Here is a 27,677-nt window from a genome sequence, read left to right on the forward strand (position 1 = left end):
TTGACGAGTCATACAGACCAGCGCCCAGTGTCGGAGGAAAACCATATTGAAGTCACTGTGAACTGAAGCTCCAGTGTGCCATTATGAAGACACTGAACATGGATATTTTACATGTGTGGATGTCCTGTCTCCTTATTGGCAGTTTGTGCATGTTGGTTTGTGGTAGGTGTGATTTCATGTATTTGTTTTATTATGGTTATAACACGTCCCATTTTAATTCTAGAAACCCATTTGTCCAGAAACACTCCATGCTGTGGCTCGTTTCGGTCAAAATTCAACATGCTGTTTTCATGCGTTCATACTAAGGAAGAAAGAAATGAAAAATAAAATGTTTCGAAAACGCAAATATAAAACTATGTCGCCCATGGGCGAAGAGTGGCCGATTTGCGAGAATATTTTCCTTTGCTCAAGACTCATGTTTTTTTGTTGTTGCAAATACATAAAGGCGTTTCTACAAGTATCATGACGAATAATTCAACTCATTTCAAACTTAACTTGTGATCATGTCGATGTGCTTTCTGGAATCACAGATATTTTGGTCACTGCTTCAAAACACAGGAGTCGAAGAATTTTAAAATTTATCATTACATAATATAAAACCCGAGGGTAAATTATTATTTTCCATTTTATTCTGGAACACATTAGTTTACAAAAAGATTCTCTCCAATGGGGCGTTGGTTTGGGAGCGGAGATACAGATTGTATTATCAAAGAGTCTATGAGGTGAGGTGAGTCATTGAGTTTTTAAGTGTCATCTTAATGACACCCCCATTTTGATATGTAGTTGAACTTTGGACAACTATTATTCATTCATTTTTAGAGTCATGACGCACCCTTTATGATAATATGTGCTTCCGACAAACAGACAAATTATATTTAAAGCCAAATAAACGCCTTTTGTTAATGTCTCTGGTGTTGCCTTGAAAAAGTAAGATGAGGGATGTGAACGGTAACAGCAGGGATTAAAGTTTTACATATTTTAACATTATCTAGTGTTACTACCTTGAAGAATTCCTTTTTCATTTTCATGTGGTACATATAGTTACAATTATTCATTTCAAATTTACTTAATTCATACTTTATTTGCATTTTTCTTTAAAAATGTATCATGATGTACTTCATCAGCAGATATATCATGGTTACTTAAAGACAACTTTGTTGACAAAAACATACTTTTATGTTTTTGTTGTTTAACACCGCCTTCAGCAATATTCCAGCTATATGACGGCGGTCTGTAAAAAGGCGAGCCTGGACCGGACAATCCAGTGATTGACATCATTAGCATCGATCCACGCAACTGGGATAGTTGTTCAACACGTACCAAACAATATTCAAGCTATATGACGGCGGTCTGCAAATAATCGAGTCTGGACCAGACAATCCAGTGATCAGTGAATGCTTGCCATAATTGGCGATTATGAGACTGACGGGATTGGGTGGTCAGGCTCAGACTTGGTTGAAGCATCGATCCCAATTGTGTGGATCGATGCTCATGATGTCAATGACTGGATTGTCTGGTCCAGACTCGATTACATAAAGACCGCCGTCATTTAGCTGGAATACTGCTGAGTGCGGCCTAAAACAACAAACAAACCAACCAACCAAATCATACTCAACGTAGTCACTGGATTGTCTGTTCCAGACTTTATTATTTACAACCGCCGTCATAATATGGAATATCGTGGCATTAAACGATAAACAAACAAACAAACAAACATGGAATAATAATTCACCAGTATCAGACTCGGTTATAGATACCGAAAAATACATTGAAAATCTCAGTTCAATGTTTAAAACGAGATCATACATTTTTTAAAAATTTAGTCATAAATTAAATTTTTAGGTTAAATATGTTTTAAGAATGTTCCTGTTAGCAGGAAAGAATGCAAATATGCAGGTTGACGAAAGGACGATCAGAGAAAACCCCAATTGCCTTACACTCTCCGAGGAGTTGCATGTGGCGTTGGAGAGTGATGGCGTGACGTCGACCTTGACCTTGATCAAGAACAAAAACGCTGGTGTCAACGCTCCCGTGTATACGTCCAACAAAGGTGGCGAGACTCAGAGTCTGAATCTTATAGACATTACGGTATGAGACATATTACATTGTGTGTTCATATATACAAGTGAACAATATAAAACAAAAACACTGCTTACTAAACTTCTGGGCAAAAGAAAGGATACACTTGAAAATTGGATTTGGCCAAAACATTTCAAACGTTATCCAGATGTTGTTAGGCTGACAACAGTCACCGAAACACTGCACATACTTAAGGTCCGAATCACAGTCGTAAAAGGCGACTATGCTTGTCGTAAGAGACGACTAACGGGATCGGGTGGTCAGGCTCGCTGACTTGGTTGATGCATGTCATCAATCCCAATTGCGTGGATCGATGCTCATGATATTAATCACTGGATTGTCTGGTCCCGACTCGATTATTTACAGACCGCCGTCATATAGCTGGAATATTGCTGAGAGCGGCGTTAAACAACAAACCAACCAACCAATCAACCAACCGAATCACAGCAGTGAAACCCGTGTCAATACGTCAACATCTAATAACCATTTCTTGTTTGTTTCATTTGTATTCTCTGTCAAACATGGGTGTTTACCTTCTTTTTCCCTGCAGTTTATATATGCTCATCGTCAAAAGAAACGTGAACCATAGAAACATATGGAGAAGTATGTACGTTAAAAAGTGATGTTTCCAATTAATGACAAAACTGACAATCAGTCAAGTGCTCCCACAGAGTGTCTTTATTCTTATCACGATATGCTGCACGTGATTTCCAAACTTTACACGCTAATCCTGCACGAGACAAATGATGCATATCGAGTCATGGATCTATTACGTCACATATGATGCGTTCATGAGCGTAGGTTGACACAACATTCAAGTATGTTCGTTTATGCATCGAACCAATGAAATATCTCTTGAATATAAGTAGGTCTTCATATGTTAACTCATGGAAACACATGTATGGTGAAGATCCGGGGTAGATTGGGCCTTCAGTAACCCATGTTTGACTTAAAAGGCACCTATGCTTGTCGTGAAAGGCGACTAACGGGATCGGGTGGTCAGGCTCGCTGACTTGGTTAATGCATATCATCGATCCCAATTGCGTGGGACCCGTGTAGATTCCGGGGTAGAATAGGTCTTCAGCAACCCATGCTTGCCGTAAAAGGTAACTATGCTTGTCGTAAAAGGCGACTCTTCACGGATATTTTCCCTTGAGTATGCTCATATTTTCATACGATAACTCGCTTTGGGTTTTGCAGGAGCGAAAGAAGAAGTTATGTATAGATCAATCTCATTAAAATCAGATCTAAGTTCTCGCTGCCGCTGATCAAAGATCAGAACGACCTTTCGCGAACTTTGATCGACCACTGAGCTGACTGACAAGAAGTTCCCATCAGCCAATTAGAAAGCAGCTTTCTCGAGCTTTACGGCACTCGTTTCAACCTGGCGACTTCCATTTCACACAACGCTTGAAAAATATGTTGACAAGTTCTCGATTAAAATTTTAAAACTGAACAAACGAATATTCCGGTATGTCTAATATATAGTTGAGATTATATGGCAGTGCTTTCCACGTTCTGTGCAACGCTCTCCGTTCAAACGTTTATCCCACGGAAGCGAAGATGGACGATAAGTTTGACGGAATCAGTCGTACTGTTTTCGAGCTTGCATGATTAGAAAACACATTCCGACTGTCACTTTCACGATCTGGTAAGCGCTCTGATTGGTCGGATGTAAGGTTGTTCTGACGTGACCCGTAATGGGATGTCCTCAGATCTTTGTTTAGCGATAGCGAGAACTTGGATCTGATTTTAATGAGATTGTATATAGATTGTATTGAATTGTGTACTGTGTCTGGGTGGGATATCCAAGTTACACTGTGGTATGGTATCCCAGCAGCTGGCACTGTATATTCGGAAATGATAAGTTATTTTATCTGAATCGTTTTTTGTTTTGATTCGAAGTGTTTTTTTGCCAGAATGTCGACATGTACCTGGATGTAACCAATATGGCGTCAATGAAGGTCACGTGTTTTGCACCACACAATGAGAGCGTGCAATTCATATTTGTAAGTATTAGAATAACAAACCTACTTTACTGTAATAACATACTTATTAATTTGTTAGGCCTGTAAATTTAACTCCTTAAGAAACGACTTGTTCAAAGAGAATTTCGTTTTTCAGCCGGCCTCGGACTTTCTGGCACACGTCATGCCACGTAAAAAACTTTCATTCAAAAGACCTATTATGTAAAGAAATCATGGGAAATATAATCCCAACAACTGTAAGCGACATTGACAAGAATCGTTGTCAGTGAGTGAGTGAGTGAGTGAGTGAGTGAGTGTTCCAGTTATATCACGGCGTGTCAGCTTGACGTGGGAGGAAAGCCCGAAGTGATGCAGGTCTCAGACGTTTACCACTTCGGTAAAACCCACGAGCACGGGTATGGTGCTGACGCTCTTGACAATACATGTGCGATGTTCTTTATTCCAGGAGGGGACACTCGCTTTCGGTGACAAAGAATGGGTCCTCAAACCAAACACAGGGAATATATTCAGTAGTCCTGTACAGTATGACATGGAGCTTTACCAGCTTCCGGACTTCGGAGGCGATTTCAAAGTGAGACGTAAGTTACGAAGTTGTTGGCGAATGGGAGACTTGGGTCTCAAACCTATGGAATACCAATGCCTTTTTGTTGCAAAACATAATATTATTTAAAAATATTTGTTTCCGAGACAATTGTTTTCCATGACAAGCAATTATGGGTTTTTTTTTGGTGTAAGTATTTATAAACATCTACCAATGATGCATCGCGCTTTCAGCATTGACGGGGAAGACAGATGACACCAGCACGCCAACTCCTAACGGCGTCCCAAAGCCAACTGCTCCAACCAGATCGAAACGAGACGTGCCTGCCTACATCGTAGACTTGCTCGCTGTCATTGACTACAGCATCTACAAAGAGTAAGATACTTGCAGTGAGTGAGTGAGTATGGTTTTACGCCGCTTTTAGCAATATTCCAGCAATATCACGGCGGGGGACACCAGAAATGGGCTTCACGCATTGTACCCATATCGGGAATAGCGATACTTGCAAAGGCTTTGCACTTACATTGGTCCCAAGCAACCCATGCTGGTCGTAAGAGGCGACCAAATGGATTGGGTGGTTGGACTTGGTGGTTTAGTTGATTGGGTGTCATCGTACCACGACGGCGTGGATCGTTGTTCATGATATCAATCACTGGATTGTCTGGTCCTGACTTGGTTATTTACAGACCACAGTCATATAGCTGGAATACTGTTGTGCGGCGTAAAAAAACAATAGGAAATGAAACCTGATTACACTTACAAAGTTTGTTTGTTTGTGGGGGCACGGGTGGCCCAGTCCTCTGTGCAGAGTTGCGTCCCTTGGGCACGCCAGAAACCTATGATTGTGGGTTCGATTACCGGTTCGCCCCGATTATGTTTCTAGGTTTGTCAGCACCATACCCGTGCTTGTGGGTTTCACCGAAGTGGTAAACGTCTGAGACCTGCATCACTTCGGGCTTTCCTCCCGAATTAAGCTGACACGCCGTGATATAACTGGAATACAGTTAAAAGCGGCGTTAAACCAAACTCACTCACTCACTTGTTTGTTTGTTTGTTGTTTAACGCCGCACTCTGAATACGTTTCAACTTCAGTGAGTTTCAAATTATCAATGAGGACCGGATCAGTTATTTTCAGATTTTCGAAATATTTTCATAATAAATTTACATTGAACTCATACTGATTAAGGCAGATACGGTATTACATGTCTGCGAACTGTTTGTTTGTTTGCTGTTTAACGCCGCACCCAGCAATAGTCAAGCTATATGACGGCGGTCTATAAATAATCGAGTCTGGACCAGACAGTCCAGTGGTTGACATCATGAGCATCTATCCACGCATTTGGGATACGATGACATGCATCAACCAAGTAAGCGAGCTTGACCACCCGATCCCGTTAGTCGCCTCTTAAGCATAGGTTTATCATATCCATACCTATTGAAATTGTTGTCCTTTTTCTGTTGTGGGTAATATTACTGTTGACGCATGATCACAGAAAGTAAAGTGTGTTCGTCGTAAGTTTATCATATACATTGCAGATCACCGTTATGCCTTGTCTTATTGCAGATATTACGACAAGAGCGCGATGGGAACGGATGCACTGAAACGAGAAGATGCTTTGGCAGAAATAAGAAAATATTTCGCCCACATAGTCAATGGGGTAGGGCGGTCTCGTAATCTGTAGTGAACTTTCCTTGGTTGTTTAACGTCACTAATGTCTTCAGCAACCCATGCTTACCGTAAAAGGCGACTAACGGGATCGGGTGGTCGGGCCAGCTAACTTGGTTGATGTATGTCATCGTATCCCAATTGCGTGGAACCCGTGAAGATTCAGGGATAGAAGAGGTCTTCAGCAACCCATGCTTGCCGTAAAAGTTTACTATGCTTCTCGTAAAAGGCGTCTAACGGGATCGGGTGGTCAGGCTCGCTGACTTGGTTGATGCCTGTCATCAATCCCAATTGCGCGGATCGATGCTCATGATATTAATAACTGGAATGTCTGGTCCCGACTCGATTATTTACAGACCGCCGTCATATAGCTGAAATATTACTAAGAGTGGCGTTAAACAACCAACCAACCAACCAACCAACCAACCAACCATTTGCGTGGTTCGATGCTCATGATGTCAATCATTGGATTGTCTGGTCCAGACTCGATAATTTACAGACCGCCGTAATATGGCTGAAATATTACTGAGTGTGTTGTTAAACAACAAACAATGGTTAACCTCACACGCAGCACTTTTTCTACTATACTACGGCGGCCTGTAAGTACTCAAGTCTTGACCACAGAAACCCCATGATTGATGTTGACATTCCAGTGTATCCTGTGTAAATTTCACTGAGATCGCGAAATGACAGACAATTCTACGGAAACCTTTTAGGGCCACTTGATATTTCATTTTTTCCCCTTGAAATTTCAAGATATTTTCTAAGTTGAAATTTTAAGATAATAAATGATCTTGTCATTTTTAAGATATTAAGTTGAAATGTTAAGATTAAAACTGCGGCGTTAAACAACAAACCAACCAACCAACCAACTAGTATCTTGAAATTTCAAGAAAAAGAATATAAAGAAAACAAATGGCCCTAAAAGGTTTCGGCACAATTCGCAACCTATGTCTGTGCCTTGTCTCACGCAGTGTACCTTGTCTCACGCAATGTACCTTGTCTCACGCAATGAACGTCAGTTCTATGTGTGTTTTACCCTATGAATCTTGCTGAAATCTATTATTGGCTATATGAGAATGTAGTATTATTAAGTGTCCAACATGTCTGTATAAGTGATCCTGTAATTACGCCTATAGTTACGTGACTCAATGTCATTGTAAACTTCTAAAGAAACACAACATGTGACATGCATCAGTGTTATCACAAACACATCAACACGATGACAAGACCAGGTCTCCTTGGCGTAATGAGGGTCCTGATGGGTGGGTCCCATAAGCAGTAAGCAGTAAAATTTAGGGTACTTTTTCATTTAGCAGTATTTCTTCTTCTTTTTCAATAAAATCGTCGCGAAAAATTCCTAAATCAGCCATGGCAGGACATGGGACTTTTAATTCTGCTTTCGTTTCATCCTGACAATTTATATTTTTAATACCTGGTAAAATCTCAAATCGCTAAACATTCTAGACTGGTCCCCTGCGTCAGTTGCGCAGCCTGCTTTCAGTGGCGAAGCATTTGGGTCTTGAAGACAGACTGTTTTTGACCATTTTAATCATTTTACGATAAGCAGTAAATTATTTATTTACGTAAAGCAGTTACTTATTGGTATTTTACGATAAGCATTTACGATAAAAAAAGATGACTTTTACGTTTACGATAGTGTTTGAAGGGTTTTTTACGTTAAGCATTAAAACCCATCACGACCCTCCGTAATGTGTGTACTGTTCTTGAAACTGAGATGTATGTTCGGATATTGTGGCCACGTTTTAACAACTAAATAGAAAAGTGATATGTCAAGCATGCCTCTCATATCTACATGGTATACTGGTGTCTGACAATGTGGTATACACGATATGTACAGACACTCAATTATGAAGACATTACCTTTTCAGTATATTTGCAATATACACTGACAGCGTGACCCACGGGTGGCCCCGGGGATATATATCAGTTTCATATTTGTTCTGTTACCTTGTCATTACTATAATTTGGCAGGTGTTCCAAGTCGGGTAGAGGTCATGATTGTCTGTGAAGATTCATTAAGGCTCACGCCTGTTCTTAATTATTAGTTTTTGTGTTTTTTGTTGGCTGTTTAACGCGCACTCGTTACGGCACAAGTTACATTTAAGGTTTATTTCAAACTAAAACGAAACATTATTAGGAAGGTTTTGTTTGTTTGTTGTTTAACGCCGCACTCCGCAATATTCAAGCTATATGATGGCGGTCTGTAAATAATCGAGTCTGGACCAGACAATCCAGTGATTGACATCATGAACATCGATCCACGCAATAGGGATACGACGACATGCATCAACTATTTTTTCAGCGAGCCTGACCACGCGATCCCGTTAGTCGCCTCTTACAAGTATAGTCGCCTTTTACGGCAAGCATGGGTTGCTGAAGACCTATTCTACCCCGGATCTTCACGGGCCTCTTAATTATTAGTAAAATAGTTATTAGTATGTGCTAAAGTGATCCTGTTAGTCATGTGAGAACAATTAAGGCGAGTTACACACTGAAACTTTAAATATGTAGCTTTTTATGTTTCTTTTTTAAAACTTTATGCCCGTTAGAATAAAACTGAATTTGAATCTTAGGAGTATGAGTCAAGTTACGTGTCTGTGTTGATAGTCAGTTTGTTTATTGATATTTTAAATATATATGTGTTTTTGGTAGATGGATTTAACAACACTTTGAAACATATTTAAACCCGAAGTGATGCCATTCTTCGGCGTTTACCCACGAGCAATATTATGTTGCTGACAAACCAAGAAACATAATCAGGGCAAACCGGGATTCAAATCCACGATCATAGGATTGTGGTACTACTAAGGGACGCAACTCTGCTCAGCGAATTACGATGCCTTTGACAAGTTGGACCTATATGACCTCGGCTAACACACACGGTGACACAATTGCAGTACGGCAACGACCAAACTTAGAATCACTCCAACACCCTTCCCGAAATAATTTGCAGTAATAATACCTTATTTTTTGTATCTAAAGTGGATAGAACTATCATAAAACCGGGTGGGCCACTGTAACTTGATAATGCCCTCATATTGCCTGACGACGGGGCATTATCGCGCCCGTTGTTAGGTGACGTCATAGGGTTCAATAGTGACCTCATCTGGTTTGTTTTATGACGTTTCCAAATTTTTAAAAGTGGGCCAGTGACATTCCTTTCAAAACCGACATTGTTGTTAATTTTTATTTGATAACAAATTCCATCCATTTTAGCTATAATAACGGTAACGCTATTTTTCAGGGCATTGTCGTTTGCAGAAGCCCTCGGTCTTTTCAACTAGGGCTTCTGCAAATGGTAATGCCCTGAAAAATAGCGTTACCCTTATAACAAAAGAATGGCGTGTAACCTTTTACTCGTTTGATTGAGTATGATGATTTTCATTAAAATAATAAATAACCTTGAGACAATTTTATTAATAAAAATTCAGGCAGCACTCCGGTATGCTGATACGGACGTGTAACCGTTATTTGTTTTCTTGAGTATGACGATTTTTCTTATATTTATAAATAACTATGAGACATATTTATTTATCATATTCAGATCGCACTGCGGTATGCAGACATTGAGATAGATCCGCCAATTGACGTGCGGTTAATTGGCTATTTCGTCGCAGAGGTATAGTGATATTTTCAACACAATGTTTTCATTTACTTACCTTTATCTTCAAAAACGCTGAAATCCGACCCAGGTAAGTATTTATCACACATGATAATCAATCTGTAAATAAAAATGAAAGGAGAGTTAATAATTGTAAACATCTGAAAAAAATACATTGAAAAGTAATTGAGAAAAAATACGAAAACATTTGGCATGTCAGATCATATGATATTGTTTTAATTAGTTGAGTTACTCATGCAATGGACAATGGGAAGCCCTTTCCTTTTAAAAAAAATATTCCCTTTCGTGTTAGATGTCATATCCAAACCAATATTTGATTGTCATTTGATAATCTGTTATGTAAATACGCAAGACAACAAAGCATTCGTGTACACAGGGACAACAAAAATGACTTTTCACATGAGTAAAGACACATTTATATTATTTTAGTAATTCTTGTATTTTTTTAACCTGTCAGGACGTTTACCTTTCTTCGCGACTCGAAACGAAGCCGATTTATTCATAAATGATCCATTCGTTGATATGTTTTTCTCATGACAAATGTATATTATGGTAAAACAAACTTGTCATGTTATTTATAAATCCACAGGACGAAGTGACGGCGGTATGGACAGAGCCGTACAAGGCATATGACCGCACCAACTTCCTGTACCATGTCGACGCGGACTTGTCCTTGGACCGTCTGAAGCAATGGCGGATGGAAACGACGTTACCTGTTAATGACCATGCCATGTTGTTCACAAGGTTGGTGTGGTCTGCAGCCACTCTCTGACTACAATAAACGTGTTCACGTACAGTGATCTCACGAGCTGATCTCTCTTAGCCTCAAAAACAGTATTTTTGATTGCAAAATAAGGTCCTAGTCGTGTAGCAAATTGGTGAAACCCAAAAGCACGGGTATGGTGCTGACAAACCAAGAATCATTATCAGAACGAATGTTGTATTTGAAGCAACTGTCATCGGATCCTGGTATGCCTGAGACATAATCCTCTGCGCAGCGAAGTGTGGCGACTTGGCCACCTGAGAAAGTATAGGAGCTGTGTTTGGCCAGAAAACTTCAAGACCTAAAATACATGAGGAGATTTTCTAGAAGGTTCAGGTACAGTTTATTTTAAAACAATATATCCCAGTTCTCCCCCTCCAGAGCATGGACGGCCCCTGGGACAACTTAATTAGAGTAAAAGTTCGTTTCGTGTAGTTATTTAGGTGCAGCCTTTCATCTTGGCCCAGTCGTCGAAGGCGCCGCAATTCGCTGTGCATATTTGCATTCCTTGGGCACGCCGGAAACATTGGTTCGAATCTCGGTTCGCCCCGTTTATGTTTCTACATTTGTCAGCACCATACTCGTCTCGTGGGTTTCACCAAAGTGTAAACGTCTGAGATCTGCATCACTTCAGGCTTTTCCTTTAAAAACTGACGCGCCGTGATATAACTGGAATACTGTTACTGGAATACGGCGTTAAACTCAACTCACTCATTTCAAATGACGATCACTTTTCATTATTTCAGATACTCCCTGTCTTATCTCGACAGCGGCACAGTGAACCTTGGAGTTGTCGGTACGTACCCTTCAGTGTGCATTTGAACTAATCATGTGTAACGTAATAGCCATTCGCGAGGAAAGCGTTTTGAGAAAACTAACAAGTAAGGGAATGTTATTCAACGCCACAGTACAATGCAATTGTCTGGCTATATCACGGCTGTTTGTAAATATACGGATCTCTAGAACAGGCACACTGTGGATGTTGGGCGAAAGCTAAGAGACCCTTTGTTTGTTTGTTTGTTTATTTGTTGTTTTACGCCGCACTCAGCAATATTCCAACTATATGACGGCGGTCTGTAAATAATCGAGTCGGAACCAGACAATCCAGTCATTTACATCATGAATATCGATCCACGCAATTGGGATCGATGACATGCATCAACCAAGTCAGCGAGCCTGACCACCCGAAAGAGACCCTTTGACAAAGGTAGATAGGTTGACAAAGGTAGATAGGTATATGGAATAATTAGTAATTAGAGTAACACTTTTACCATTACAACATGATAATGGACCGACCATCTGAAAATCGGAGAGAGAAGGTGTTGTATGGAGACCAGCTATATTTCAAGCTACATCTGAAATGTTTAGTTAAACTATAACCCAATAGTGTTCCTTTTCCAAGAATTTTCGGGGTTAAAAAATATTTTCCATAAAATGCCAGCTCCGACCCCACCCCAACCCAGCAAAAAGATCAAATAGTCGGTCCCTAAGTGTTAAGTAAGTGGTATTTGGTACAAGGAAGGAAACAAGAAAAGAATATGTATTCAGACAAAGTTATAGATGGCGATTATAGATCGACGGCAACGTGAAGGGTGTTACTAACGCCATTTTTGCTAATATGAAAACAACGAATATATCCATTTTGTAACCTTTTTTTTGTTTGTTTGTTGTTTTACGCCGCACTCAGCAATATTCCAACTATATGACGGCGGTCTGTTAAAATAATCGAGTCTGGACCAGACAATCCAGTGATTGACATTATGAGCATCGATCCACTGGAGTGATCCCCCTTTCCACCTTTAGGCTTGTAATGTAGTGTATCCGTTTGTTTAGTTCACCACCGTCATGTGTATTCACGCCAGGTCCTAGGAACACATTTTTGATAACGTTAACAATAAATGTTAATTACCTTAACCTCTGTGGTATCAAATGGTCAAGCTGCATTCAAATTGTCAAGCTGCATTCAAACATCAACAACAATAATAACATAATAATATTTACCAATAGAGATAGAGAATCGCCTTTACTCTACCTTTAAATATTCCTTTGTATACAGGATATGCTTTTGTCGGGTCTACGTGTACCGATGATAGCGTCTCGGTGATTGAAGAGTCCACCGACCGGTTTGCTGGAACGTCGGCTACGGCAGCCCACGAACTTGGCCATAAGTATGTACATAGAGGTGTAGGGGGAATTATCATACCTCCATGTCAGAATGTTTGGTTGTTGTTTAACGCCGCACTCAGCAATATTCCAGCTATAAGACGGCGGTCTGTAAATAATCGAGTCTGGGATAGACAATCCAGTGATTGATATCATGAGCAGCGATTAATGCAATTTGGATCGATGACATGCATTAACCAAGTCAGCGAGCCTGACCACCCGATCCCGTTAGTCGCCTCTTACGACAAGCATAGACACCTGCCATTGTCTGGGTTTAATGTTGCACAATCAGAAAACAAGGTTCTGTGTATGGCAAGCACAACAAGACAACACAGTAACCCATTTTCTGTTGTTGTGACAGTTCCCAGGATTCACATTAAGAATCCAAACAACAATTTATCAGTATTATTATATTATTGTTACCATGATGATATGTCTAAATACTCAGATATGGTGAAATGTGATTTGACATTTCATTGTTTGGAAGTCTGGAAAAAGAGCAAATTTGATACCGAATTTATAGAATAGAGATGGTGTATTGTTCAGAAGATTTAATTCCCTTATGTTACTTTAAACAGTTTATGTTTGAAAACTTTAAACATGTAAACAGTGTTGAATTTATGAGATAGTTTGTTGTTTTTACTGCATATTTTGAAAGATTGTTGAATTAAAGATAATTGATTAATAAACATGTCATTAAATGTAATAAGGTCAATATGAAAACTGCCATTTAATAACACAATATTACAGCCCACAGCGCCCATAAGTAGTGACATATACATATACACATACTGATAGCAGACGATGAACGGATGACGGGATACAGATTCTGCAGCATTTGTGGAATAGGAATAATGCTTCAGATGCGTGGTTCTTACATTTGAACATCATGAGCAAGTTGATCTTCTCAAGAGGTCCCGTGAAGATCCGGGGTAGTATAGGTCTTCAGCAACCCATGCTTGCCGTAAAAGGCGAGTATGCTTGTTGTAAAAGGCGACTAACGGGATCGGGTGGTCAGGCTCGCTGACTTGGTTGAGACATATCATCGTATCTCAACAAAGCAAAAAGTTGATCTCTCAAGAGACTTAGGTTTAAAAAACCGACAAAAACATTTCCATAATCGTAATCGAGTCTATTGTACGATTCCTGCTATATCATATTAAGCATGTGATTATGAATCACTGTCAATGACGACACCAGGTGTTCGCGAGAAATGTGAGCCTATCCTGCCCCACTGATGGCATCCGTCACAAACATACATGAAGGCAAATGAAAGATTCCGCGGAACAAACACGAGAATATATGGTACAAGCATACCACACGCATCGGATTTTCTGGTCACATATTCAAAACAAATGAAGGGCCTTTGGGAAGCGTTATGGTGAAATATGCAGAATGAAACATTACATTGGCCTTCAGAGTTAGTGTCTCCCGTAACTGGCCAAAGTGTTGTTACCGATTGCGTCCAAAAGTCTCTCATTTAATTTGTCTCTTCTAGCCGAACACAACTCACAAAAATGTTCATGGCAAAAGTATATTGCATTTATACACAATACAGAGCAAAGTATCGCATGATATTCCAATAGACAATTCCAGTCAACACCGAACCCTGACGTTATTGCTTACGAACATAATAGAATGACCCGATTGAACAGGTCCCTGGAGTGTACCAAAACATCCGGACGTGGGTGTACTAGTATTGATAATATAAGTATGTTTTTCTTCGACACAGCCTATTTAATCACAACCACCCAAGATGTCTTCAACTACAACATAATATTGTCAGCAGTTTTGTATTCTCACGTTATTACCCAATGAAATCATATAAACCTTGGTAACCATGAGATCGGGGTATTGCGTCCCTAGATCAATAGTCTTCTTTGAATGTGATCTTTAGTGGCCCCATTTTGTCCAGAATCCATGACATCGGGGCAATGACTGCCGGAAAGATCTGTTAAAAATGTAATATTCATTAGAACCTCGGGAAACCGAAAATGTGTTAATTCGGATTATTTCACTGTCTGGATATACGGGAATTCACTGTATCATTATCTTAGTCTATGTGCGCTCTTTTGTGTTTCCTTTCTCAACTTCTTTATGAATGTTCCGTGTGAATTGGTTCATTTCTAATCTTCATTTCAAATTGATCCGACGCGTGAAGATCCGGGATAGAATACATATGTAGGTCTTCAGCAACCCATGCTTGCCGTAAAAGACGACTATGCTTGTCGTAAGATCGGGTGGTCAGGCTCGCTGACTTGGTTGAAGCATGTCATCGATCCCAATAGCGTGGATCAATGCTCATGATATCAATCACAGGATTGTCAGGTCCAGACTCGATTATTTACAGACCGCCGTCATATAGCTGGAATATTGCTGAGAGCGGCGTTAAACTACAAACAAACAAAATCAAATTGATCCTGGTACCTTGAATACAATGAAGCTCCGTTAATCCTGACTTCGTTAATCCTGATAGCTCACATTCCAGTTGTTTTCTGTTTCGGATGGGTTCATTATTTTGCTAAATCACTAGGTATCTTAGGAGAAACTACAGCGTTTAGTGCCACATACATGTTTCCGTGAAAACCGTTGCCACATATGTGTTCATGAGAATCCTATTTTCTCTCACAGTCGCCAAGGTGTATATCATTTCAGATAATACAATGACCTGGTTTTGTTATTGAGAGGAAAGGTTTGGTGAAAAGGGCGTCTGCCCGGAGAGCGGAATGTCCGGGGTTCGATCCCCAAGCCGCGTCATACCAAAATGCATTACAATATGATACTTGTTTTTCCCCCACCCCGCGCTCGGCGTTAAGGATCATAAACAAGGACTGGTCAGCTCGGAGTCCGTACAATGTATCTGAGAAATGTATACATGCTAAACAGCAACATGGTATCTCAGTTGGCTAGCTTTAAAACCGACATAAATCCGGACTAATACAAGCAGCCACACGCACGTGGCTATATAAGTGCAACGTTAAACCCCATTTCACTTCACTGCCTTGGTTATTGTATACACGGGTCTACTGGACACTTGAAACTTTCTGAATGGAGAGCATTTCATTTTTGAGATAAATTTACTGTGATGTCAATTTCAACCTAGATACCATAACTGTAATTTCTTTCGTGATATTGACATGACATGGTTGAGTGTAATATGACATAATTGGCTAAATGTTGAGTTCAGTGACGATCGGTGTCATTCCGCGTATATATCAAAGGAGACGTATGAAAAAAATATTTAAATGGTGAAAGGTCCGACACCAATACCATTCAACAGCATTTTTAAAAACAATCAGATTTCAGAATAATTAATAAATAACGTGACAAAACTCTTTCCATATCCAACTGAAATCCCTGCAATAAAGCATATTGTACGATTCCGACTATATCATGAACATGTGTTCATGAATCACTATCAAATAGTGATGATACCAGGTGTTCGCGAATAGGTGAATGTATCCTGCCTCACCGGTGGCACCCGAAGACTACCATTGATTGTATGATACCTTGTTACCTTCAGTTTGGGTGCGGAACATGACGGAACGAACAACATTTGCTGGAAAGATGAGAAGTTCCTCATGTGGCCAAGTTTAACGTCCGTCAATGTCTTCCACGTGTGGGAGTTTTCTCACTGCTCTGTGGCATATTTCAAGCATCATCTTGGAAACCTGGTAGACACTGCGTAAGTTCTTAACAGGCCGTGCATGAAAGTACGGCGCCAACACACCACCATCACTGTGGATCGGGTGGTCAGGCTCGCTGGCTTGGATGATGCATGTCATCGATCCCAATTGCGTGGATCGATGCTCATGATATTAATCACTGTTTCAGACTCGTTTATTTACAGATATAGCTGAAATATTGCTGAGTGCGGCGTTAAACTACAAACAAACAGCAAACCAACGTGCTAAAGAGGTGTACACAGTATCTGGGCCAAATAATACTAGTACAACGCTGTGTAGTTGCCGCTATAATTTGTACCTATTTTTTCATCTGAGGACCTAGTAAAAGAAAGCATGAATATCATCAATGTAGATGCTTGAAATCAGTTAAATACATTACCCGAACTTTGTAAGGGGTTATTATGTCCCCCCCCCCCCCCCCTCCCCCTAACAAAAAGAAGAAAAAAAGAGGATCGGTTTACGTTGGCGTTGGTGTTGGTGTTGGCGTCCGATTTCCCATCCCATTTCGAGCCATTACTGAAAACCGTTCAATGTTTTTTAGTGAAACTTGGCATATGCATTGCTAATCATCTTAACTGGTGCGTTGTGCTATTATGATCTTTTTCAAAATGTTTTTGTTTATATTTCCATAGTAAACAGGTTCGAATTTCAAACGTGGGTAGGGTTCGTTTCCGGGTCATCACGTGGAAATCATTCAACTTATTTCAACGAAAGTTTGCAAATGGATTGCTCATCAGCTCTTTTGCTATGTTATTATTTTTTTTAAAATATTAAAAATCTTATGTTCCTATACTTCCATGGAAACAATATCGACTTAGTCCCGAACAACTTTAGGCTTCGTTTCCGAGTCCTAACTCTCAAACTAATGTATATTATTGCCTTTTCATATATTTCATTTTTTTATTTGTTGATTTCTTGTGTTTCCAATTAGTCTTAAACAAGTAGCGTTTGTTTCCCCTCAAAACTCTGCAGCTAATGAATATTTCTGCATTCAACCATTTTCTTTCAAGGCTATAATTTGCTTTTATTGCATTCTTATTGTTTTGCACATATATGGTAACTACTTGAACTGATGTATCAAAAGGAGTGCGTATGTTGTTATGAGTAAAACACATTCTAGTTCCTAATTCCTCTATGATAAATCCATGATATTACTTATGCTGTGTAGACTTTATCCGTATCCCTATCACATGTTGAGTAGTCCACATTGCTGGTATGTTGTTCCTTCACAGAGCGGGTTTCAAGTGTCTCAGTGAGGCTGCGGAACCTACCGACGTGTTTGACGTCGCGGGCAAAAGACACGGCCAAGAACTTACAATCGCTGAGCAATGTGAACTGGGCTTGGGTGCTGGTTCAACCATCTGTTACGTGAGTGAACGAGCGAGCGCGTGCATTTAACACCGCAATAGTCCAGCTATATGACGGTGGCATTGTTTATAATCCGAGGTCCGGATAATATATCACATGAATGTATTAAACCTGACATCGGTTACACGATCGATTTTATGAGTGCTTCGTACTATGAGTAAAGATGAGAAACGTTCTTTTTTGAGTCACAGTTGAGACGTGAATGGATTAAGTCAAAACTTTATGACAAGATACTTCATCTCTCACCTACGCAAATTCCAAATAGTAGGTCTTGTAGAAACATTTGTATGGTACATGTCAGACATCAATTGGTTCGATGGCTGTGATGTCTTCTAGGTACATGCATGTCAGACATTAATTGGTTCGATGGCTGTGATGTCTACTAGGTACATGTATGTCAGACATCAATTGGTTCGATGGCTGTGATGTCTTCTAGGTACATGTATGCCAGACATTAATAGGTTCGATGGCTGTGATGTCTACTAGGTGCATGTATGTCAGACATTAATAGGTTCGATGGCTGTGATGTCTACTAGGTACATGTATGTCAGACATTAATTGGTTCGATGGCTGCGATGTCTTCTAGGTACATGTATGCCAGACATTAATAGGTTCGATGGCTGTAATGTCTACTAGGTACATGTATGTCAGACATTAATTGGTTCGATGGCTGTGATGTCTTCTAGGTACATGTATGCCAGACATTAATTGGTTCGATGGCTGTAATGTCTACTAGGTCCATGTATGCCAGACATTAATTGGTTCGATGGCTGTGATGTCTTCTAGGTACATGTATGTCAGACATTAATAGGTTCGATGGCTGTGATGTCAACTAGGTACATGTATGTCAGACATTAATTGGTTCGATGGCTTTGATGTCTGCTAGGTACATATATGTCAGACATTAATTGGTTCGATGGCTGTGATGTCAACTAGGTACATGTATGTCAGACATTAATTGGTTCGATGACTGTGAATCTTCTAGGTACATGTATGTCAGACATTAAGTGGTTCGATGGCTGTGGTGTCTTCTAGGTACATGTATGTCAGACATTAATTGGTTCGATGGCTGTGGTGTCTTCTAGGTACATGTATGTCAGACATTAATTGGTTCGATGGCTGTGATGTCTTCTAGGTATCGGAGTATGATCGACTCCTGGTGGCGTTTGCATAATTATCCATCGTTCAATGAGTAAGTTTTGCAGGTTAATAACATCAGACATTGATAATTTTCTCTGCATTAATGCAAACTATTTTTTTTCTCTTTTGGCAGAAACTTAAGTTTGATATGTACTTATATTTATATCCCACCGTCTACTGTAACAATCGTAACTCTAAATATAACATTGACCTGCTTGATCAGCTGTTGCTATTGGAAAGCCTACAAAAAACAAGTCGACATTGGGTTGTTTCAAAGAAAGAATTTCTTTCGAAAGAATCCCTTCGTGAAACCATTTTGAATAGTCTGAAGGAAAGTATGTTGTCTTGTGTTCACTTACTTCTCATTAAACTTCACTAAACAAAGATGGGTCTATTGATTATTGTTATCTTAGATTCTTCAGATTGTATGAAGAAAACTACATTTATCCATAATCAACAAAGTAAGGCACCAATAAATTACTTATGCCTGCTACTGGAAATATAAATCTGATTTGTGTACGTTTGAACAGAAAAATACCTAACTCAGAGATACTATCAATTCTCCATCAAAGTTTTGGAAACAAATACGTTCATTCAAACAACAGCCAAATGCAAAAGATACTACGTCAAAAGCTCAGTAGCTTATCCATTTTCTGAAAGTTTTTACGAATATTGTTTCCACACTGACGGTGATGTGTTAGATATTATGGATGTTTACTCTGCATGTTACAGTGATGTTGACAAACTTATTTTTGAAACATCTACATCACAGGATGAAATTATGGACGCTATATTGCATCTAAAAAGTGAAAAAGCTCCTGGCCCTGGCCATATTGTGGTTGCAATGATAAAATTATTTAAATTTGGGATTTGAATTTTACATCAGTTCTTAATTTCAGGACTACGAATTGGGCTTATATGCGAGATCGGAATTCCGAAACTCGGGGTGGTTTTAGAACAAAACATTCAACGACAGATCATATATTCAAATTATATTCAATAATCCAAAAATGTCTGTCACACGTCCTACACACATTCACAAGGTGTATTTAGCCTTTGACGATTAAAAAAAAAATGCTTTTGACACCGTAATCGTTTCAAACTATGGCACTGTTTAAGAACTGCTGGTCTGTTGTGGAAAATGTACTCTATACTAAAAGCTATGTATTCAAAGATCAAACCATGTGTTAGATGTGGTGACGATGTACAGCGATTTCTTTGAACGTCCATATGGGCTTCGACAAGGAAGTATCTTGAGCCCGATATTCTCATTATATTGTTTTATGAAATTATGGCTGTCATTTTAAAACTGTCCATATACATGTATGTTCAAAATCTGATTTAACCTAGAAGCGAACTGTTAAACATAAGGATTATATTATATACAACTCGTACGTATATGAGCCGGGGGTATTAAATGCAATACTATCTTTGACTTTGATTAATCGAATCTACCCAGACAACCTAGTGATTGATATTATGAACAACGATCCACGCCGTGGGGTTACGATAACACGCAATCATCCAAATCACCTTGCCCGAACACCCGATTCATTCAGACGATTGTTGAGACTAGCATTGGTTGCTCGAAAACATTTTTACCCACGAACAAAAGATAGATATAATATTAACCCCGGTGTACAACGTTAAATGGAAATGCAATGTAATTACATATATAAAAAAACAACTAAAAACAAAATGGACATGCAATGAAATTATATAGGTATATATATATATATATATGTAAACAAAAAAACAACATAAAAACAAAAAACAACAACAAACAAAACAAAACATCTGTAGTAAATTAGTTTTTTCTATGTATTCTATTTATTCTATGTATTTGAGAAGTACATGCGTAACATTATTTTCAGAGTCTTACGCCTCTGGACACACTGTGTGGAGGATTATACTGTGAAATACCTGGCTATCCGGGATACTGTCAGCCCATATATCCAGCCCTTGGGACCCAGTGTGGAAGTGGGAAGGTAAGCCATGCTTAACTGTTTCTGTAACACTACCAGTCGGTCATCCGGCCCTTGTATCTCAGTGTGGGAGTGGGAAGGTAAGACACTGTGTCTCTACCACTACCAGTCGATCATCCGGCCCTTGTATCTCAGTGTGGATGTGGGAAGGTAAGACACTGTTTCTCTAACACTACCAGTCGGTCATCCGGCCCTTGTATGCCAGTGTGGAAGTGGGAAGGTAAGGCATGCTTAACTGTTTCTCTAACGCTACCAGTCGGTCATCCGGCCCTTGTATCCCAGTGTGGATGTGGGAAGGTAAGATACTGTTTCTCTTACACTACCAGTCGGTCATCCGGCCCTTGTATCTCAGTGTGGATGTGGGAAGGTAAGACACTGTTTCTCTAACGCTACCAGTCGGTCATCCGCCCCTTGTATCTCAGTGTGGATGTGGGAAGGTAAGACACTGTTTCTCTAACACTACCAGTCGGTCATCCGGCCCTTGTATCTCAGTGTGGATGTGGGAAGGTAAGACACTGTTTCTCTAACACTACCAGTCGGTCATCCGACCCTTGTATCTCAGTGTGGATGTGGGAAGGTAAGACATGCTTAACTGTTTCTCTAACACTACCAGTCGGTCATCCGCCCCTTGTATCTCAGTGTGGATGTGGGAAGGTAAGACACTGTTTCTCTTACACTACCAGTCGGTCATCCGGCCCTTGTATCTCAGTGTGGTTTCGGGAAGGTAAGACACTGTTTCTCTAACACTACCAGTCGGTCATCCGGCCCTTGTATCCCAGTGTGGATGTGGGAAGGTAAGACACTGTTTCTCTAACACTACCAGTCGGTCATCCGGCCCTTGTATCCCAGTGTGGATGTGGGAAGGTAAGACACTGTTTCTCTAACACTACCAGTCGGTCATCCGGCCCTTGTATCTCAGTGTGGGTGTGGGAAGGTAAGACATTGTTTCTCTAACACTACCAGTCGGTCATCCGGCCCTTGTATCCCAGTGTACATGTAACTGTTTTATGCATATCAGCAATTACTATTTAGTCTGTACTTCCATTCGATATAAGTGTCTTTCAAACACCGCATGAGACCGCATGATAACGACTTTTTTCCGAGTGTCGCAGTTTTGCGCGACCAATATGTTTGACTCACTAACATCCCTTAAACTATTCCTTTTAAAGCTGATCAGAACATATATAAATACATTAACGAGATACCTAGATCTTGATACGCCATGGTATAGCTGAGACAAAATGTGCGAGGCCGCGTAAAACTTAATAACTCATTCACTTTGGATAAATATATATATATTATTCTCTTGAAAGGAAAAGAAGTAGCATTGAAACCTTTTGACAAATTTTAAACAGTACATAAGTATGTATTTATCAAGACGTTCTGTGTAATCAATTTATATATACGCTAGACCCGTGAAGATCCGGGATAGAATAGGTCTTCAGCAACACATGCTGGTCTTAAAAGGCGAATATGTTTGTCGTAAGAGGCGACTAACGGGATCGGGTGCTCAGGCTCGCTGCCTTGGTTGAAGCATGTCATCGATCCCAATTGCGCGGATCGATGCTCATGATATCAATCACTGGATTGTCTGGTCTAAACTTGATTATTTACAGACCGCTGTAATATTGCTGAGTGCGGCGTAAAACAACAAACCAACCAACTAATATATACGCTATGCCTATGTATAATTGTCTACCTGTTTACCTATGGTAACACTGTTCACCCATTATTACCAGTTTCATAGTTTTACCTATGTTGGCACTATGTAGTTATGTTTTCCTATGAATACATCTGTTTACTTCAGTTAACACCGTTTACATAAGTTGACACTCTTTACCAAAGCATACCTCTGTTAATGTTTACATCTGTTCAAGAACATGTAAACATGTTTACTTCCGTTTACCTAAGTTGACACCTTTTCGCGAACACCTGGTGTCATCACAATTTGATAGTGATTCATACGCACATGCTCATGATGTAGTCGGAATCGTACAATCGACTCTGCTTTATGCAGAGATTTCTAATGGATATGGAAAGGTTTTGTCGCTCTATATACACGTGTTTATTTATACTGAATAACAAAAGTTCCTGTGACATTGAATAAGATTTAATGCAAACTTATGTTTTTTACCAAATCTGATACAGTTTCGGTTTGAAACAGATAAAAGACTCCTGTAAGTGTTCAAATGGTTTAATTTGCCATACTGACTTCAGAAAATGCGTGATTTCATAAAAAAAACCATGAACATGCCAAAATGTCAATCTACAAATCAATAGCGTGTGTCCACCTCTGGTTGCGATGCAAGCAACACATATTCGTCTCATGGAATGGACCAGGCGTCGCACAAAGTCCTGTGGGATATCTGTCCATATCTGCTCGAGCATGTTTCGAAGTTCCTGGAGTGTCTGTGAAACTCGTGGTTGACGTCGAATGCGCCGATCCATCTCATCCCATATGTGCTCGATTGGTGAGAGATCAGGGGAGTGAGCCGGCCTGGGGATGACATTCACGTTGTTTTGTTGAAGAGAATATTAAACAAGTCGAGCAATATGAGGCCGGGCGTTGTCATGCCTGGGCCATGACGATGCAAAAGCGTAGAACAACAGGGCCGATGATCTCGTCGCGGTAGCGCTATCCATTGAGATTTCCCTCTACCACTATCAAACGGGTCCTCTGTCTTGCTGTAATCCCACCCCATACCATAACGCTGCCCTCCCCGAACCGATCTTCTTCCATGACACAATGATTGCCGTAACGTTCACCTCGACGTCGGTACACTCGAATCAGTCCATCGCTGTGGCTGAGGTGAAAACGAAACTTGTCAGTGAATAGAACTTGTCCCCACTGCATGGCCGTCCAGCGTAGACGCTGTCTGCACCACTGTAGACGTGCTTGGCGGTGGTTTCCTGTCAAAATTGGACGTCTGGCGGGTCTTCTGGCGACAATCCCTGCACATCTCAGGCGACGACGTACGGTTTGTGAACATATTCGTCGAAGTTCAGGGATGCTTCTTGCAGTCACCATTGCTGACTGGAATCGATTTCGTAGGTGTGTTGTTCGCGTCCAGTTGTCTTGTCGATTATTAGTTACGCGTGGCCTGCCACTCAGAGGATGGTCTCTGATTGCATTCGTCTGTTGCCAACGTTGCCACCAAATGGTGTTTCTGTGGACGTTAAATTGTCATTTAATTGTCGCTCATTTTCGGACAGGCTTGGAATTTCGTAATGTTGAATAATTGCGTAATTTTGTTGTTTTTCTGTGTGGTTGTTGTCAGCACGATGCTAAACAATGCATATGGAATCCCGTTAACGCACATGTTTTTATACCTATTCTTGGGTAGTGAAATGCATGGGGCTTGCAAAAAAGTCAACTTTTGAACGGAATGCATGTTTTTCTGTAGCAGTTGCGTCTTTGTAACTTGATTCCATACATGTACTGCAATATTGAAAACCAAACTTTACTTATTTGAAAAAATACACTAAAATAGTGGTGTCACGGGAACTTTTGTTGTTGAGTAATATGTTTGCCTGCGTTTACATATGTTAGTTCTCTGTTTTCCTTCAGTGGTGTCAGGGAGGACAATGTGTAGCCACCGACGATGCGTCAATTACATCAGGTGAATATGATAGTTATTGTTCCATATTGTTCTGTGGTTGTGGGGTAGCATAGTGGTTAAGGCGCCGAAGACTCAGGTTCGACTTCACACATAAGTACAATGTGTGAAGTCTGTTTTTGGTGTGAATTTGCTGACATGTTGCTAAAATCGGCTTAAAACCACTTTCCTCACTCCATATTGTTCCAATGATTCCGGGGTAGAATAGGTCTTCAGCAACCCATGCTTGCCGTAAAAGGTGACTATGCTTGTCGTAAAAGGCGACCAACGGGATCGGGTGTTCAGGCTCGCTGACTTGGTTGATTCATGGCATCGATCCCAATAGCGTGGATCAATGCTCATGATATCAATCACTGGATTGTCTGGTCCAGACTTGATTAATTGCAGACCGCCGTCATATTGCTGGAATATTGCTGAGAGCGGCGTTAAACAACAAACCAAACCAAAAATCCAATGAACGGTATCTTCCGCAGTTGCCCTAAGTGATAAAATCAGGAGAAAACTTTCATCAAGATATCATGTCTGTTGATGGGTTATAATTATTATATAAGACATAAAAACATGAGTGTTTGTTTGTTTGTTGTTTAACGCCGCACTCAGATTGACCATGACGTCAACGTGATAAAGTGCCGGGCGCAAGACAGAACACACTTGAAAAATGGATTTGACAAAGCAATTACAAACGTTATCAAAGCGTTGCTAGGCTGACCCGTGAAGATTCCGGGGTAGAATAGGTCTTCAGCAACCCATGCTTGCCGTAAAAGGCGACTATGTTTGTCGTATGATGCGACTATCGGGATCGGGGGGTCAGGCTCGCTGACTTGGTTGATGCATGTCATACTATCCCAATCGTGTGGATCGATGTTCATGATATCAACCACTGGATTGACAGGTCCAAACTCGATTGTTTTTAGACTGACCTCATATAGCTGGACTATTTCTGAGTGCGGCGTTAAACAACAAAGCAAATAGATAAGGACATGAATTCTAAGTTTTCTTTGTTGTTTGTCTTTTGGGATATAAACAATTGAAATACTCGAAATTTTGTTTCAGATCGTTGTCCCCTTGGTGAGACGGCTGACGTGTACGAAACTGGACAAAATTGTTCTTCATATATCGGAGACTATGGCACTACTTCTTGTTACTCAATAGAAAGTCTCTGTTGCAGCACTTGTCGTGATCTAAGTACAGGTGTTACAGGTATGTGAATGTTCATGACCCGTGGCGATCCGGGTTAGAATTGGTCTTAGGTAACCAACGTATGTTCTAAGAGGGTACCGGGTGGTCAGGCTGCTGCAGGGTCGGTTGTCGCATGTCATCGTATCCTAATTGCGCAGATCGAAGCTTATGATGTCAATCACTGGATTGTCTGGTCGAGACTCGACTATTTGCAGACCGCCGTTTGCGTTCAACAACAAACAAATTTTAGCATACAGATTATTGGATGAAGCCAAATGTTTTGTTTGTTTGTTGTTTAACGCCGCACTCAGCAATATTCCAGCTATATGGCGGCGGTCTGTAAATAATCAAGTCTGGACCAGACAATTTAGTGATTAATATCATGAGCATTGATCCACGCAATTGGGATCGATGACATGCATCAACCAAGTCAGCGAGCCTGACCACCCGATCCCGTTAGTCGCCTTTTGCGTGGATCAATGGTCATGACATCAATCACTGGATGGTCTTTCCAGACTCGATTATTTCCAGACCGCCGGAATATTGCTGAGTGCGGCGTTAAACAAAAAACCAACCAACCAACCAACTTATGTACGTATTCATTTACAGGATGCGAGTACGGCGATCGATACGTATGGTGCGAAGAAAGGTTCTGTGACCCCAGTTTGAACGAGACGATGAATGACGGTACACTGTATCAGGTGGTCTGCTGTCAAACGTGTGGCTTGACTGGCGACCTTTACCTTGACGAAAATGCTGCTGTTTCTCTCATGGACAGAGGCATGTTGCACACCTGTACATCAGTGTTGCTGGTGACGCTACTGTTTCAACTCATATTCATGCATTGAAAATATGTTTTCTGTTCATTTTCGTTATTGATGAATTGTGACATAGCTGCGATAAGATACAAGGCTTTATATTCAGTGAGTTAAGATTTATAGTCACATCGGCAGTATTTCTGCCATATCATGACTTCAACAATTTGAACATACATAGTAAAAAGGGGAGACTTTCTTAAATACCTCTCAGCAAAGGACAGTAAAATAACTAGAGTATCACGTACATATTTAAAACTATTATGGAACGATACAACGACATTACTATACATAACTAAACATGATACAAATGAGCTGCAGATCTCCAGCCAACAAAGATTAGACCACCATACAAGGGACCATGGGGACTTACGGATTTACACCATCCCTTCAACCGCTGGTGATTATAGTCAATAGTAGCTATGAATCAAAACTAACCAATACACTACGATTAAAAATAGGAATAGACCCAAATGAACTTTGAACCTACTGTTTTTTTTATGAAGTAGTCACTTAAAAGAATTCTGTGACCTCATTCGTTCAATAGGTCTTCAAGCAAGCCATGCCGTAAAAAGCCACTATGCTTGTCGTAAGAGGCGACTAACGGGATCGGGTGGTCAGGCTCGCTGACTTGGTTGATGCATGTCATAGTCTCCCAGTTTTGTGGATCGATGCTCATGATGTCGGTCACCGGATTGTCTAGTGGCCAGACTCAATTATTGACAGACCGCCAGGTTTTAAACGCATGTGACAATACCTCACTAGGCGGAGAAAGATTGTTATCTACAAATCTTTCATTCACCAAAATTCCAACAACTGTCCTCTCATTTGGTACTTCTGTAACAAGACCAGAACTTCACAACTTGAAAACATTCAGGAACCAACCCTAGGATTTGTGACTACAATAGTATTCTCCCAAGCCTCCTATAGCTGGCACAAACTATACTCATGTAAATCGTTTAAAGGACTTGGCTGGAGAAGCTTGACCGCGTATATTCAAGTTTGATAAGTTTAAAGCAGCCGATCTTGTCCCACTTGTCT

At 40.3% G+C, this 27,677-nt stretch overlaps 1 protein-coding gene across 2 annotated transcripts; it reads left to right on the plus strand.

Moving 5' to 3' along the window:
- Positions 1–27,427, plus strand: LOC124151643 (hemorrhagic metalloproteinase-disintegrin-like kaouthiagin). 2 transcript variants are annotated; one of them, XM_046524207.2, is made up of 16 exons: positions 1–162; positions 1,874–2,088; positions 3,999–4,088; positions 4,513–4,645; positions 4,842–4,983; positions 6,173–6,266; positions 9,843–9,917; positions 10,510–10,664; positions 11,430–11,479; positions 12,740–12,851; positions 16,370–16,531; positions 17,765–17,900; positions 20,915–21,028; positions 24,594–24,645; positions 25,696–25,842; positions 26,431–27,427. In XM_046524207.2, exons 1-16 carry the CDS (start codon positions 84–86, stop codon positions 26,667–26,669), a joined length of 1,995 nt encoding a protein of 664 aa, XP_046380163.2. In that variant the 5' UTR covers positions 1–83; the 3' UTR covers positions 26,670–27,427. The 2 variants fall into 2 exon arrangements, with proteins under 2 accessions (XP_046380163.2, XP_048242651.1); XM_048386694.1 differs by having other exon boundaries at positions 2–162; positions 1,877–2,088.
- The last annotated feature ends 250 nt before the right edge of the window (positions 27,428–27,677 follow it).

Source organism: Haliotis rufescens, unplaced genomic scaffold, assembly GCF_023055435.1.
Source record: "Haliotis rufescens isolate VD_foot unplaced genomic scaffold, xgHalRufe1.0.p SCAF_6, whole genome shotgun sequence".
NCBI classification, from domain to species: domain Eukaryota; kingdom Metazoa; phylum Mollusca; class Gastropoda; order Lepetellida; family Haliotidae; genus Haliotis; species Haliotis rufescens.